Source organism: Sphaerodactylus townsendi, linkage group LG08 (genome assembly GCF_021028975.2).
Source record: "Sphaerodactylus townsendi isolate TG3544 linkage group LG08, MPM_Stown_v2.3, whole genome shotgun sequence".
NCBI classification, from domain to species: domain Eukaryota; kingdom Metazoa; phylum Chordata; class Lepidosauria; order Squamata; family Sphaerodactylidae; genus Sphaerodactylus; species Sphaerodactylus townsendi.
Window position 1 is genome coordinate 41,943,758 of NC_059432.1, and position 14,547 is coordinate 41,958,304.

General features: G+C 44.0%; 1 protein-coding gene across 1 annotated transcript in view; it reads right to left on the bottom strand.

The window, feature by feature from the left end:
- Positions 1–2,154: 2,154 nt before the first annotated feature.
- The window catches only part of MGMT (O-6-methylguanine-DNA methyltransferase), a 311,672-nt gene continuing 299,279 nt past the window's right edge, over positions 2,155–14,547 (bottom strand). The window contains exon 6 of the mRNA XM_048506289.1: positions 2,155–2,313. Coding sequence (XP_048362246.1) covers positions 2,296–2,313 — 18 coding nt within the window. The 3' untranslated portion in view covers positions 2,155–2,295. The remainder of the gene's footprint in view (positions 2,314–14,547) is intronic.

Below are 14,547 nucleotides of genomic sequence, written 5' to 3' on the forward strand. Positions count from 1 at the left end.
AAAAAGATATATGTTTCTATGGTCAATTAGCAGTGCATATGGCCAGATTCCAACTGTTCCTGTGGAATGGCATCACTCCTCATCTAAAACTGCTGCCAGAATAAAAGAGCTAACTTGCCAAGCTCCTGGTATGAGAGTCATCAAAGCACCAGATCTCTTCTGCCAAGTATCTGGTGGTTTTCGTGGCTCATGGCCCGGCCATAGCAATTTTGCACCAGCACCACTCCTGGCTTCATTCCATGGCACTACCAAGTGAAACCTAAGCCAGAGTAGAAGACCTACCATTGGATAGGTCTGAACTACTCAGGTGGCAACAGGTACCCTAACCTCTTCTCCTGAACCTTATTCCTGCTGGGAGCTCCACTGGAGTGGGGAGGGCAGGAAAAATGGCAAAACCAGGAGTGGTGAACAGGGACACACAACAGAAAAATGTCACACCCTCCAAGCTTATCCTCACCAAAAGGAGGGCCTCGTTGACCACATCTCTAAGGTCTGGATGATATTGATAGGATTACCAGGCTGAGCCTGATAACCAGTGGAAGGGTTAGTGGTCATGGACATGGGAGAGGAGTGAGATGGCAACCACAGAGTTTCTGGCAATTCCTAGAGCTGCTCAGTGTCACTTCCAGGTTGTATCCAGAGGTGATGCACTGGCACAGAGGATGCTGGTGTTTGTTTTATTTCCTTCTGCCAGCACCTGGAGTGGTGGCATGCAGAGACTGGAAAAAATGCTAAATGTTTAAAAAAATGGCACTAAACAAAATGATGGTTTCTGCTGGAGATGTCATAAAGTGGTTGGAATTATCTTTCATATGTGGTGGACTTGTAAAAAAGAAGTTTAGGATAGAAATACACAAGATAATTAAATTGAAATTTCCTCTTATTGCAAAACAGTGTTGTTGGGTATATTACTGGAAAATATTTCCAAGAAACTGAAGGAATTGTGCTTTCATTTACTAATTGCAGCAAGAGTAACAGTTGCAACTGGTTGGAAATCTGATAGAGATCTTACAGTAGAACGTTGGGAAGACAAAATCAGAGAATATGCTGTTTTGGGCAAACTAACCAATCTTGTAAATCGACGTTCAAAACATGAGTTCAATAAGAAATGGGGAGTTTATTTTATACACAAAACTGAAGCGATCATACTGAGGTATGTGATGGAAAGATCATGTAAAAACAAAATAGTCTGAACATTAAAACATTGATAATGATAAAAATATAATAATCTAACTAGTAAGAATGTTTGGGAGTTGGTGGATAAATGTCAGAGATTTTACAACTTCATAATGGTTTATCTAATAATAGAAGGGGTTTTTTTTGTTTTATTCTCATCTTCTCTTTAGTATTTTTCCAATTCTAATCTGTTCAATATACTCTGAAAACTAATAAAAAAATTTTTTTTAAATCGGCACAGTGCACTGACATCACTTTTAGGTGAAACCAAAAAGTGACATCCTATAGCTCCAGAAAGCATTAGAAGGTCTATAGAGTTTCCTAAATCATGTAATGTTTCTTGCAATTCTTCCTGGACACACGCCACATGCAGTGCTGGAAAAACCCCATATTCTCTCCCTTCCACCGCTTTGTGCCAGCAATAGACTACTAAGTTTTGGATTTTAGATTTGGATTTATACCCTACTTTTTTCAACTGTAAGGCTTCTCAAAGCAGCTTACAAGCTCCTTCCTGTTCACACAATAGACACCATGTGAGGTAGGTGGGGTTGACAGAGTTCTGTGAGAACTGTGACTAGCCCAAGGTCATCAGCATGCTTCATGTGTAGGAGGGGGGAAACAAATCCAGTTCATCAGATAAGAGTCTGCCGCTCTTAACCACTACATCACAGCTTTTTGGGGAAGAAGCGCATGATCTGTACTGAGGAGTTCCACAGACCTTGGTAACATGACATTACCAAGCTGGAAGTATCAAGAGGTTGCTGCTAAAATAAGAAATCGTTAATCTGATAAAAACTGTACATTGATATCCTTCCTTATGTCCATTTCTTGGAAAGGATGTTAAAGTATTTTGTAGCTTCACATGTTTTGTAAGTGTATCCCATGCCAGATTACAAATTACACAAACTGTTAAGAATGAGTTGTTATGCTTGTATGTGATGGAAAGATCTGGGTACCTTTAAGAAAAACTCAGAGTACTTTTTCTTTGTTTATGAACTTTGTGGGTTTTATTTGCTGTTGTAGGCATACAGAACACATTGTAGACATTTTCATTTCCCCCTCTCCTTTTCTTTTGCAATCATGAGAGTTAGGTATGTTTCATTCATGAGTCTCTCAATTTCAGTCTTCTGGAGAGACCTAAAAAATCACAAGCATTGAGATTAAATTGTGCTGCCAATATGTGAGAGAAGACACCCACACAGGTGACAAATTGCCCAAATATGGAACACATGCATACTGTTGCATATTACAACTGACCTTTTAAAACTATACTTTCCCCTGCAACAGAGGTCCAGGTTGGTTCTGGGTTTATCCACTGAGCTATCAGTAGAAGTACACACAATAATCTCAGCGATGTTATGGAAGAAACGTTATTTTAAAAGTGGAAATCTAATTTAATGAACTAGTTGTTACTCTTTTTTGCCCTCGAGTCACAAACGACTTATGGTGATCCCATAAGGTTTTCAAGGCAAGAGACATTCTGAGCTGGTTTGCCATTGCCTGCCTCTGCGTCATGCCTGCGTCATGTATTCCTTGGGGGTTTTCCATCTAAACACCAGCCAGAGTCGACCTTCCTTATCGTCTGAGATCTGACAAGATTAGGTTAGCCTGAGGCTATCCAGGTCAATCAGATTAATATTCACGGGAACTGAGGAGGGATGAGGCAGGATTGTGCAATGGTTTGGGTGTTAAACTAGGATCTAGAAGATCCAGATTAAAATTTCTATTCTCTCCTGAATCCTGCTGGCTTAACATGGGTCCTGTCATTCTCTTTCAGCCTAACCTACATCATAGGGTTGTTGTGGGGATAAAATGGCAACTGGAGAATGATGTACACGATCCTGAGCTCCATAGAGGAAGATCAGGATAAAAATAATTCTTGATTTGAGAATCAGTAGATATTGGGATGGGTTATGCATAGTAACATACTTGGGTTTCTGCCTGAATGCCCAATCTGCAGTGCCTCTCAGAAGGGGGAGTGAGGCTCCAAATTTTACCTGCAAGTCACCTAGGGTTGTCAACTTCCAGGCAGCACCTGGAGCCCTCCTAGAATTACAAGTGATCTCCAGTGTCAGAAATTATTTCCATTGTAGGACATGGCAGTTTTGGAGTGCAAATTCTATGGAACTACATTCCCGTGGAAATCCCAAACTCTGCCTTCCACACACTCCACCCCACAACATCCTCCCGGTCTGAAGGACATATTACTATGGGGCTGCACGTGACTCAGTAGTGCAAGTGAAGCCCACAAAGGGCATCTAGGCTCCACCAGGCCATTTCAGTTTGGAGAAAGGTGTGGGGGGGAAGGACTTTCCTTCCGGGGCTGTGGTTTTAAGCCAAATTGGACTCCAGTGCACTTGGGGACACTACATCCATGATGTCTCATTTCCATATGTAGAATCAGGTTGGGGGAACCTGACTCATGATCAAATGTAACATCTAGTTTGGGCCTCAAAATTCCCCAGTGGCTACCTGGTCAGGTCAAGAAAAGGGTGCAGGTTGGGTGACAGGAGGGTTAAATTCTCTTTCCCTAACTACCACAGTCCTGACATGACTTGGGTCCTGACACAACTTGGAATCTAAGTTCTTCCCAGGAACTTCCAGATGCTTGACAGTTTCCAGGAACAGCAGTCTCCAGGAACAGTGAGGGCATCACCGTGTATGGTTAGCCTAAGTTCACTTCAGTGAGCTTCGTGGCAGAATGGGGATTCATCCTGGGATGTCCTAGATCCTAGTCAAAATACCACACAATAGCAGATGGCACATTTCTTTTACTACAAGGATTTACTGGTGGGTGACCACCTCTCATTTGGGGTTTATCACCTCTAAATTAATCCAGAGTTACATTGTGACAGAAGGGCAGATTTTGGGGGATATACAGAGTATTTTACAGCTTCCTGCATTTCTAGGCGAGCTGTTCTTCTTACCAATAATCCAAAATCTGCCAATAATCCAAAATATGGTTCTGTCACCCCAACATGTGAGCATAAGACTGGAGATATCTGAAATTAGAACTACTCTGGCTGTTAAGGACACTTGTTCAATTTAAACAGCTAATTGTCAACATGGCCCCATATGTGGACACTTAAATCCAGAGACTGAGACTATGAACAGACAAGACTGAAATTTCCAGCCTCAGGTTTGCAGAAAAAAACTGAAATCTAAAAAAAATATATGGTGGGGGAGGAGTTTAATTCCTCAAAATAATAGAAGCAGGATCCATAGCATTAAGAAATGACTGCCCTCTCAGTGGTCATTGTGGAGTTGCTAGGCAACTACAACAGTAATGCTCCTTCAAGCTTTGGTTTTTGTCAAAAAATGGCAGCAGGAGGAGAGAGGTTCTTTCCAGCACTGCTTTGGGCTTTGAGGAAGCAATCTTCATGGTCAGACCCAATGGCAAGCATCAGATGATTTGTTACCAAGTGAACTGCATGATTTACCCAGACCTAACTGTTGTTACTGATTAGTGTCAGCCACTTATGAAACCCATTGAATTGCAGTGGTTAAAACTTTAGGGTCTGAGAAACTCAGGTTGAAATCCCTACTCTGTGACGGAAACTATACTCTTAGCTGATGACACCTAATTCTCCAGGAAGCCAACTGGTATGTTTTATGAGCATGGACATACATTTGAGTCATCAATAAGCTTGTCTTTTTGGCAAATGAGGGTATGAAACAAGAGGGCTAAACAGTTGATCACAAGAAATAATCTGTCAATGATAAAAACATGACAGAGAGGATACTTACCTTGGCAAGAAAGAGAAGTTCCTTCTAGCAAAACTTAACACCTATACAATGTGCTGTTAATTAGGCTGAGGGGAGACTTCTAATTTTGCAACTGAGACCATGGCAGGAGATTCCTTATTTTGGTAAATAGTGTCTGACTTGTAAAGAAGAGAGAATTTGATAGGTCTGGCAGGGACATACCACCCAAGGGGATATATGGGGTCAATGTCCCTGGGTTGCATTTAGTCATGTGGGGGGAATCATCCCCATGCTCCTCCTCCTTCCCCCTGGGTCCAAACATTGACTTCAAGACCTGGTGCAAAAAAAGTTGTTTGGTTGTGGTTGGGTAGGGCAGATGGCCATACTGGGGGTGGGGGTGCGGGGGACAGAAAACTCAGACTTTGCACCTGTCTCCATTTTCCCCAGATATGCCTCTGAGGTCTGTTTTCAGATATGTTCAGAGTTTTATACGCAGAATTTGTCCCTAGTTTTTAGGATTTTTGTTTTGAACTTTTTGCTTCTTTCAGTTGTCATTCATTTGGTTTCTGCTTTTCTGTTGTCTATTGGTTTAAATCAGAAATACATTTTAAACTGTAACTTTTAAATTTTCCATCTATATGGTTGAAATGTTAGGGGTTATTTCCCCACACCCAAGGGATACTGTCTGCCAAATTTCAGACAGGAAAAAAGTGCTCCAGTTTTCAAAACACACTTCTTGCTGTAATCTGTTTCTATTCAGATATTGATCACCATTCAGTGATCATTGTAATTTAGAGACACACCCATATAGGGAAATAGACGATGGGAGTTTACAGAAGATTCCCATTAGCTAGTGAGAAGATGCTGATAGTAGGAATTACAGGACAGTCAGGGAAGCCAGCGGAATAATGTTTATGGCCCCGTCCACACATGCAGAATAATCCACTTTCAATGCGCTTTGCAGCTGGATTTTACTATGCTGAATAGCAAAATTCCCTTTCAAACAGTTGTGAAAGTGGATTGAAAGTGTATTATTTTGCATGTGTGGAAGGAGCCTATGTTTGCCAATAAACTAGTATATTTACCTTTATTCTGGTGTATCCCCTCATATGACTGAGCCCTAACTTATCACCGGGATGACATTGTCAGAGATTCTGCATCTCACCTCAGGGTCCAGCTGCTAGAAATTTTGCATGGGGGGCTCTATTCTCACTGGCAAAGAGGGCAGAGACAGATATTTGGTACCATGGGAAGGCTCACAATATTCTAGCATCAGGAAAAAATTAGCACACCAGTTAGGGGAGGCAGAGTTATACAGTGGGTGCAAATGTTTGCATTTGTTACCCTTAGCAATCAGGCAGAATTTCAGAGGGCTCAAAGGCAGACACCAAACGATGCCTCAGTCTCAGGCACCTTTTTAGTACTTAAATACTGGCATAATGGTGAGTGATGAAATTTGTCAAGGTAGTAAGGTCTGGGAGCATCAACAGGTGCTTACAGTCAGGAGTAGGAACTGGAGGCCAAGAGTTGGAACTGGCTCTCATGTTTATGCCCAGTGAAGTGGTTAATCCAGCAGGCCGCAGGGCAGCTTTCTTAACCTTCAACCTAAACAGGCTGTGAAGTATTCAGGCTCAGCTGATGCACTTGCTGTTGAGGAACAATCAAGAACTCAGTGTGTGCACCAGAGGCGCATGGGCAGTGGTGGGATTCAGCAGGTTCGCACCACTTCAGCAGAACCGTTTGTTAAAATGGTGCTTGTAAACAACCAATTGTGAAATTATTTGAATCCCACCACGGGAACTGGTTGTTAAATTATTTGAATCCCACCACTAAATGGTGCCCAGGGGCAAAGCCTTGTTATTGCATTCCCCACCCCTTGGCCTCCGATAGAGGTTGGGGGCCACAAAAACAAGGCCTTGCCCATGGCAGGCTCCTGGCCTGGCATGGGCTGCTGCCGCCCTGTACCTACTTCTGTTGGAGGCTGCGCCAGTCAGCCAGAGTCATCGGCCAGTGTGGAGGCAGCCTCACACATTCCAATGCCCAGAGTCATGGCCAGGCATCAGCAGCAGAGACTGGCCAGAAGCCAATGGGACAGGCACTCCCCTAGCAGTGCTTCTGTCGCCTGCCCAGCTCTTCCTGGGCCCTCGCTGGGCACGCCCTCAGACATGGATGGAGCTGGGCTGGGGTGGCAGGAGGTTCAGCATGCTTGGCAGGGCTGGCTGGTGCACCCTCCAAAAGGGGCTGGCCTTTTCTTCTCTTTGGCTGGCAGGCCGAGGGTGCCTGACAGGCTCGTGGAAGACTTTGGTCTGTGGGGGGTGATTTTGCACCCCCACATGACCAGATAGGTGGTGCCTGGGGACATGGGTGACCCCATGTCTCTCTGGCAGCCATGCCCCTGGTGTGCACCACAAATAATGTGTCCAAATAGTGTGCTACTAACACACTAAGTGGCACACACTAAAGTTAATCCTAAATCTCACTGTACTTATCAACATGCATTATTACACTAGCAAAAAGGACTAATCAATCTGACACACGTTGGACCTTCAGTAGCTATGTAATTTGCAAAGCATTAGCATCTCTACACTGTGCAATAGAACACTGAACCCAAGTAAAGAAACTAAGATGACCCCCTCACTTCAAATCCAGTGACTGGTAAAAACTCAACATTAAAAAAAAAGTCCATCAGAAACTATTTCTTCAGTTGCAATGTCTGCCTTAATCTAGTGATCAGACAGGTTCCTGGACAATTACATTATCTCATTATCCTTTCCTACTCTTTCAATGAACTTTCGAAGCCAGCCAGGTGGCAGAATAATGACTATTATGTTTTTAGTTTTTCTATTAGATTTTTGTTATACTATTAATAATGAATAGGTCTTTCTCAGATTGTTTTTCCTAGCATATCTATGTTGTGGAGTATGAAGTGACTTGCCGTCTAATAACACGATAAACAGCACATGTACAGATTACTCAAATGACAACAGGAGTAAAAACAGGCAGTCTGGAAGAAGCATACAGCCAACAGTCCCACAGTGGGGGGGAAAGGTAAACAACTGCTTCATAAAACAGTAAAGGTACAGAACCCCTGAGCTTAGAGTTGTTTCCAAAACCATATGTTGGGAAGTCTGTTGTGCTTGGCTGGCACATCATTCTGGCATGTAGACTAGACTTTTGCACCTCCGTATTGAGCAATGATCCTCTGCATGATACCCAGGGGCACTAAGGTGCATGCTGATGGATTTCCTGGCACCCATTTTGTTCTTCTCCACAGTATCTCTTCCCAAATCAAATAGTCTGTCCTGGCTTTCCTCCACCACTTGAGAAGCAGGAGTGATTAAGAAGAACCCATGAGGCATCCTCTTTGTGTCTTCAGGGCACATCCACTCAGAAAGAACTGCCTCTGGATTGGAAACCCCCAACGTTTTGTGGTTGGCTCCAGGACTCAATTGGCAGTCATTTTGTGGTCATGTCCACTCATCGTTCTCTGTTCTAGGCTGACCTTGGCACAGTAATCCATGCCACAGTCACCTCCAGACTGGACTATTGTAATTCACTCTACTTGGGGATACACTTGACATCATTATAGAAACTGAAGATCATGCAACATGAGGCTGCAAAACTCCTCACAGGGTCCCCATGGGGCACCCACTCTCTGCCCTTATTGAAACAGCTGCACTGGTTGCTAATTGAGTTCCAGATGAGATTCAAGCTGTTGGTTATTACCTAAATGCCTACATGACCCGGACCTAAAATATCTGTGAGACTTCCTCTTCCCATATGTTTCCCTACAATTGCTCCACTCTCATTAACAGGTTTATTGATGACGCCAGGACCCCATGAAGTCTGTCTGTCTTCCACCAGGTCTGGAGCATTTTTGGTGGCAGCTCCTTCTTGGTGGGAAGATCTGTACTCCGTCAGATTTATCTCAATTCTGCAGGATCTGGAGAACTGAACTTTTCCGACTGCTGTTCCTCCAGATTTAGGCCACTGGTTTGGTGTGTTACCCTCTGTGAAACTGCCGGCCAATCTGATGCCTCTGGTTCATAGCACTGAATACCATGATATTGGAATATTAAACTGATATTCCAATATTGTGATATTCAGCGATATGAGTCAGAGGCAGCTCAAGTATGTCCTTTATTAGAAGAATGATTCCAAGGCAATTATGTGCCCTAGAAAAGTTCAATACTAGAACAAGGGCTCGTAGAGTTTGCTCTCTTTCATATTTGGGAATGCTATACTCTAGCCAATGTCCAGAATATGTAGATTTATTGTCGTTTCCCAAATATGTTCAGGGTTTATGCTAATTCATTTAAATACAGTTCCAACAACAGATCTGCATAGATGGTACTGAAATATCCTTTTTTTCAATAGATTTTGTAGTTGTGATCCAGAGAATATTGGAACTTTGGTCCACTGTTTACTGGGCTGTCCAAAATTTAATAAATACAGATTTTTGTTCCTCTCTCCTTTTTTAAAAGCATATGGCTGGTTTACCAGCCCAGAGAAAATATTGGCTGATTATGTACAACGTATTTGCTGTGTGTTTGGGGTGAATGCAGTGATGTAGGTATAGATTTTTAGGGGGGGTTGGGGGTGGGGCCATGCCCCCACCCACCCCTGGGGGTGTGGCCATGCCTCCCCAAGCCCCACCCCGGCCTCAGTGCTTATAAAAGCAGCTCTCTGAGGCCAGGGATGGCAGACTCCCCTGCCCTGCCCCCCCACTGGCTGGGCTCCCAGCCAGCAGTACCTTCTGCCCTCCCCTCTGGGCAGAGGTGTAGCTAGGGAAAATGGAGCCCAGTGCAAAATCTGAGTTTTGCGGGGGGACCCCCCCAATGGGTGGCCAGTGTGATGCTGGAATCCACCCCCAAACAGCATCACTTTCAATGGTGTTTAAACTAGGGAGCCCAGATTCTCCTTTTAAATCCACCTTAAAGGGAGAATCTGGGATCCCCTGTTAAAACAATATTGAAAGTGATGCTGTTTTGGGGTGGATTGCCCCCCATCCTGAAATAGCATCACTTTGAATGTTTAAACTGGGAGCCTCAGATTCTCTCTTTAAGTCCATGCCGAAGAGGGTGGATTTAAAAGGAGAATCTGGGAAAATTTGGGGGGTGCCTGGTGTCTGGGGTGCAATCATTAAGCTAGCAGCACCAAACTTTCAGGGTATCCTCAGGAGACTGTCCTTCTGATACCACCCAGGTTTGATGAAGTTTGGTTTAGGAGGTCCAAAGTTATGGATGCTCAAAAGGGTAGCCCCATCTACTATTAGCTCCCATTGGAAACAATAGGAATAGGGGCACACACTTTGGGGGTCCATAGCTTTGGATCCCCTGAACCAACCCTCACAAAACCTGGGTGGTATCAGCAGGAGACTATTCTGATGATACTACCTAGGTTTAGTGAAGTTTGGTTCAGGAGGTCTAAAGTTATGGACCCTGAAAAGGGTAGTCTACTATTAGCTCCCATTGGAAATAATGGGGATGGGGGCACTCCCTTTGCAAGTCCATAACTTTGGATCTCTTGAACCAAACCTCACCAAACCTGATTGGTATCATCATGAGAGTCTATCAACAAATCCCTGATATTTTGGTGTTGCTAGTCTAAAAACTGGGCTCCCTGCAGGCCAAAAGCCAAAAAACATTAAAAACAAAAAACCACAAACAGGGGGCGGAGCTTCGGACATGTAATGGGGGGTTTGAACCCAAGAACCCCCCCTTACCTACATCCTTGGGTGAATGTCTGCTGTAGTAAGATTTCTTGTACTGATGTATTTCTTCAAGCCCTGTTTTTATTTTTCATTCTCCCCATAGCAAGAGAGACCATTTCTAGCATAAATTTAGTTTTGCTTCACCACCAGAGCGGAAGGTTTGCCAGTCAGCACAGCTTTGCCCTGGACATGTACCCTCCATCCACAACCAGTCCTCATGCCACTTTGTGCACCTCCCCCCCCCATGTTGCTGGCTCCTTACTGATTCTTTAAGTGCACATATGGACAGATCAATATCTCGATACAAAATAACAACAAAGTGGGCTTTTGAAAGGCACAGTTCCACTACACCTCAGCTTCCAGCCTCCTGATGATAGGGAGGACTTTTAAAACTTTATTTCAGACAAGCCTCTCTTCTCTTCTTTTGTGGTAGCAGCAGCCAAAGACACTCACACACACATCACAACACACAGGGAGAGAGGAGGGGAAGTGGAGGAGAATATCAGATCTAGTGTTGAGACTCCCCGTGCAATGAGATCTGTGCCTTTGAAGCTGCTGATAGGTGGAGTTAAGAGAACCAGAAGGACCAAAGCCCACTTGAGGCTTCAGCAAGCAGCTGCAGATAGGCATTGGGCTGCCTCCTCGTGTGTAAACAGACAAATGAGAGCAGAGCCCTCTGCAAACCCAGTGTGCAGAGGACAGCCTTGAGGTAAGTGTCCCATGGGAAATGGGCCATTATAAGTGTCGGTTTTTAATTCATATTGTTGTGATATCTATTTTACTGTAAACAACTCTGAATTTTGGAAGGGCAGTACCGAAGTCCAATAAATGAATGAATCAAAATCCCCAAAGTGTCTTCAGGCCACTGTAAAGCATTAACAAAGGGGCTCAGCTTCTGCCCTGTCATCAGTGTCATCATCATCATTCCCACTCACACTTTTAAAACCAAACAATGCTCGGGCAGAGGAAATGCCTCAGGAAAACAGCACTTTGATTCTGAAGGTGCTAACTCTTGGAAAAGAAATAAAGAGCTGCCTCAGTTATGTAGACTTACATACCTCTGGTTAATAAAGAGTAGAAACCCCATTCAGGTTATTGCTACAGTGTGATACAGTTTTCCACTAATTGATAATATAATTTTTCCTATACAAGAGTAAAAATAATAAAATAAAAGCATAAAGACCGTCCTGGGCCATTTTCTCTCCCCCCCCCCCCAACACATTTATTCCACTGCAAAGCCATGATTGTCTGCAAAAGTGCAGCCAATATACACTCTGTGTATACACAATATATCCTCTGTTGATTATTTATGCATAGCAAGTTAGGTACTTATTTCGTGGGTTTTTTCCCTACACAGAAGTGCTTTCTATGTAAGAAAAGCACCATGCCAAAGAAGCTCTAGCTGCATTATTCTACCTGAAACCAGACAGCTGCAAGCTCAATTTCAGGAACATTGTTCACTGTTTCACTTACATAAGTCGTTGTTCAAGACAACAATGTGGTACTTGAGTAATTTGAATGGAAATGTCAAGTTTTCACAGCCTATGATTAGAGGTAAGTGCCCTGCTATTATACAGTAGTTCTGTCAAGTAGACTGGGCTGAGTACATGTCATGACCTCTTCTCAGCAAACGCTTCTCTTCCTCTGTTCACCTCCTCTGTTCACCGTGAGGATTTCCACCCCCACAGTTAGTTACTCTTCCAGCCCACAGTAAACAAAACAGTCAACACCGATGCTTTTAAAAGGCACTAGAAACCCAATTTGGATAAATGCTTTGCTTTGTGCTTAAAATGACCAGTGTTATTATTCTTTAAATGACAATTAAAACAGCCTTGTGTTATGATTTACAAAATCATTTCACACTTATTGAAATCGTAGTTGACTATCCTGAACACCTTAAAAGCAGAAAATCCACTCACCCGAATTTCTCTGAGAGCTGTGCCTCAGTGAGGACTTCAGGGGTATGGACAATAGGATTTTCAGCTTAACTACGTAATCCACTGGTTTAACAAAGCAAGGTGCAAGTTATACCATGTATGTTATAGATATGTGCAATAGATTTGGTTAATTCCAAGGGAGCTAGCCTTTTCTTAGTCACAGAGGCTTATTGGAGAGCTGATTTTCAGCATACCATCTAAAATAAAGCTGTACAGAGTTATATATTTAATTAAAATATGTAGGGACTAGTGTTGCTATGGCACTTTTTTACAATTTACATGAGCATGAGAAAAACTGGCATTTTTTAAAAAAATCTATTCTATGAAAAGTGCTTTGGCTGCCATTTTTTTAAAAAAAGTGTATTCAGTTTTTGAAAAATCTAAAGCTCTGAGGGGTATTAGTATGTTTGGGCTGTTGCCTGGAACAGTCCCAAGCATCATGTGGAGCAACTGCTGCATTCTTGGGCCTCTGCATATGCACTTAAATGTTTTGGGGAGGGTAATATGTACAAAATAATTATCTTGGTTTTTTTGTTTGTCTTGATGATAGCGGAGTCAGAAATGAATTATTCCATTTCTGATCTGATATTCTAATAAAGGTGAAATTATGTTTTATTTCTTTATAAGTTAGATAGGAATAAGTTGTATTAGATAGAAAGTAGGAATTGCAGTTGTGTTTTGTGTTTGTATCTGTGTGGAACCTCCCTTGCTCAAGGCAGGAGTCCACCCCTGCTCCACCTGGGCACGTCCCTTTTCATGTGCTAAAACCATGAATGAACGCCTGACAAAAGAGACCCCCGGAAGAAGAGCCTCCATCCGCCTAATCCCACCAGCAGGCAGATAAGGGTGCCGTTAGGTTTCGTTTCCTGACCCCAAGCACCCAAGGGATTCTTTTGTGTTCTTCCCGCCTGTGCCTACGTCATCGCCTTGCCCTGCTTTTGGCGCGAAATTCAAGAAGGGACTGCCCTCTGGATTCTAATTGGTTGCTGTGTATCTGTAAATGAATGGTTGTAGGCTGTCCTGTATTTCCCCCAGACTCCTGGGCGGGAGAAAGTGTATAAAAGTTGTTGTAAAGTTGCTAGGCAGCGCAGTTGCCGTGGTGCGGAGGTGCTGACACGTAGGTCAGCATCTCAATAAACTCATTTTTATTTTTCACTATTCTCGCTGTGTTGGGTCCTGTTTCTGTTCCTCTGCGATGCTGAGAGCTGGTTGATCTGGGGAAATAAAAGTTGTCTAGGCAGTGCGGTAACATTGAGACCTTCACATGCATGAAATGTTTTACTTGCTAGATTCTTTTCTTTCAAAGGACTTGCTCATATTCAGAGATGTTAATTTGCAGAAGGCATTCCCACGCTGGTTAGTTCAGAGTGATTCAGTAGTGGGAGACTAAACCATGGCCCTTTCCGCACTGCGGAAAGGGCGCTTCCCCACCGGCAGGAATTCTGGAGCCGCCTCTTTACCGTCCCTCTCCCACTCACCTCGTCGCCTCCGTCACCCTGCTGGCCTCCGTAGACCCGCCCACGCTGCCCTCCGACCTCCAGGGGTCGGAGGACAGCGAGGGAGGTCTTCAGAGGCCAGCAGGGCAACGAAGGCGACGAGGTGAGTGGGAGAGGGACGAAAACAGCTAGCATTCTCAGGCGGTGCCCGTTTACGCCGCGGCGAGGAATGCGCTGTTGTTCCAAAAACCTCCCTCCAGGAGGGAGGTTTTTGGAGGCGGCCTGACACCGCCTTGGGGGAGGGGAGCCAGGTTGGCGCTGCTGCGTTTTGGCAGCGCCGCCTGTGCGAATGGCTCCCTGGGGACGACGTTTTTGTTGTCCCCAGGGCGCCGTTTATGGCCCGTGCGGAAAGGGCCCATGAGATATCTAGAACTTGAACTTTGCTGCAAGATTCCGACCTTCTGGGCAGCATTACGACTCACTGAATTGTGCTGACAAAATGGAGGTGAAATAGAAAGTGCGCAACATCCTCTTGGATCTGCCGCCACAGTGTGAAAGGTGATACCATTGAGATTCTTTC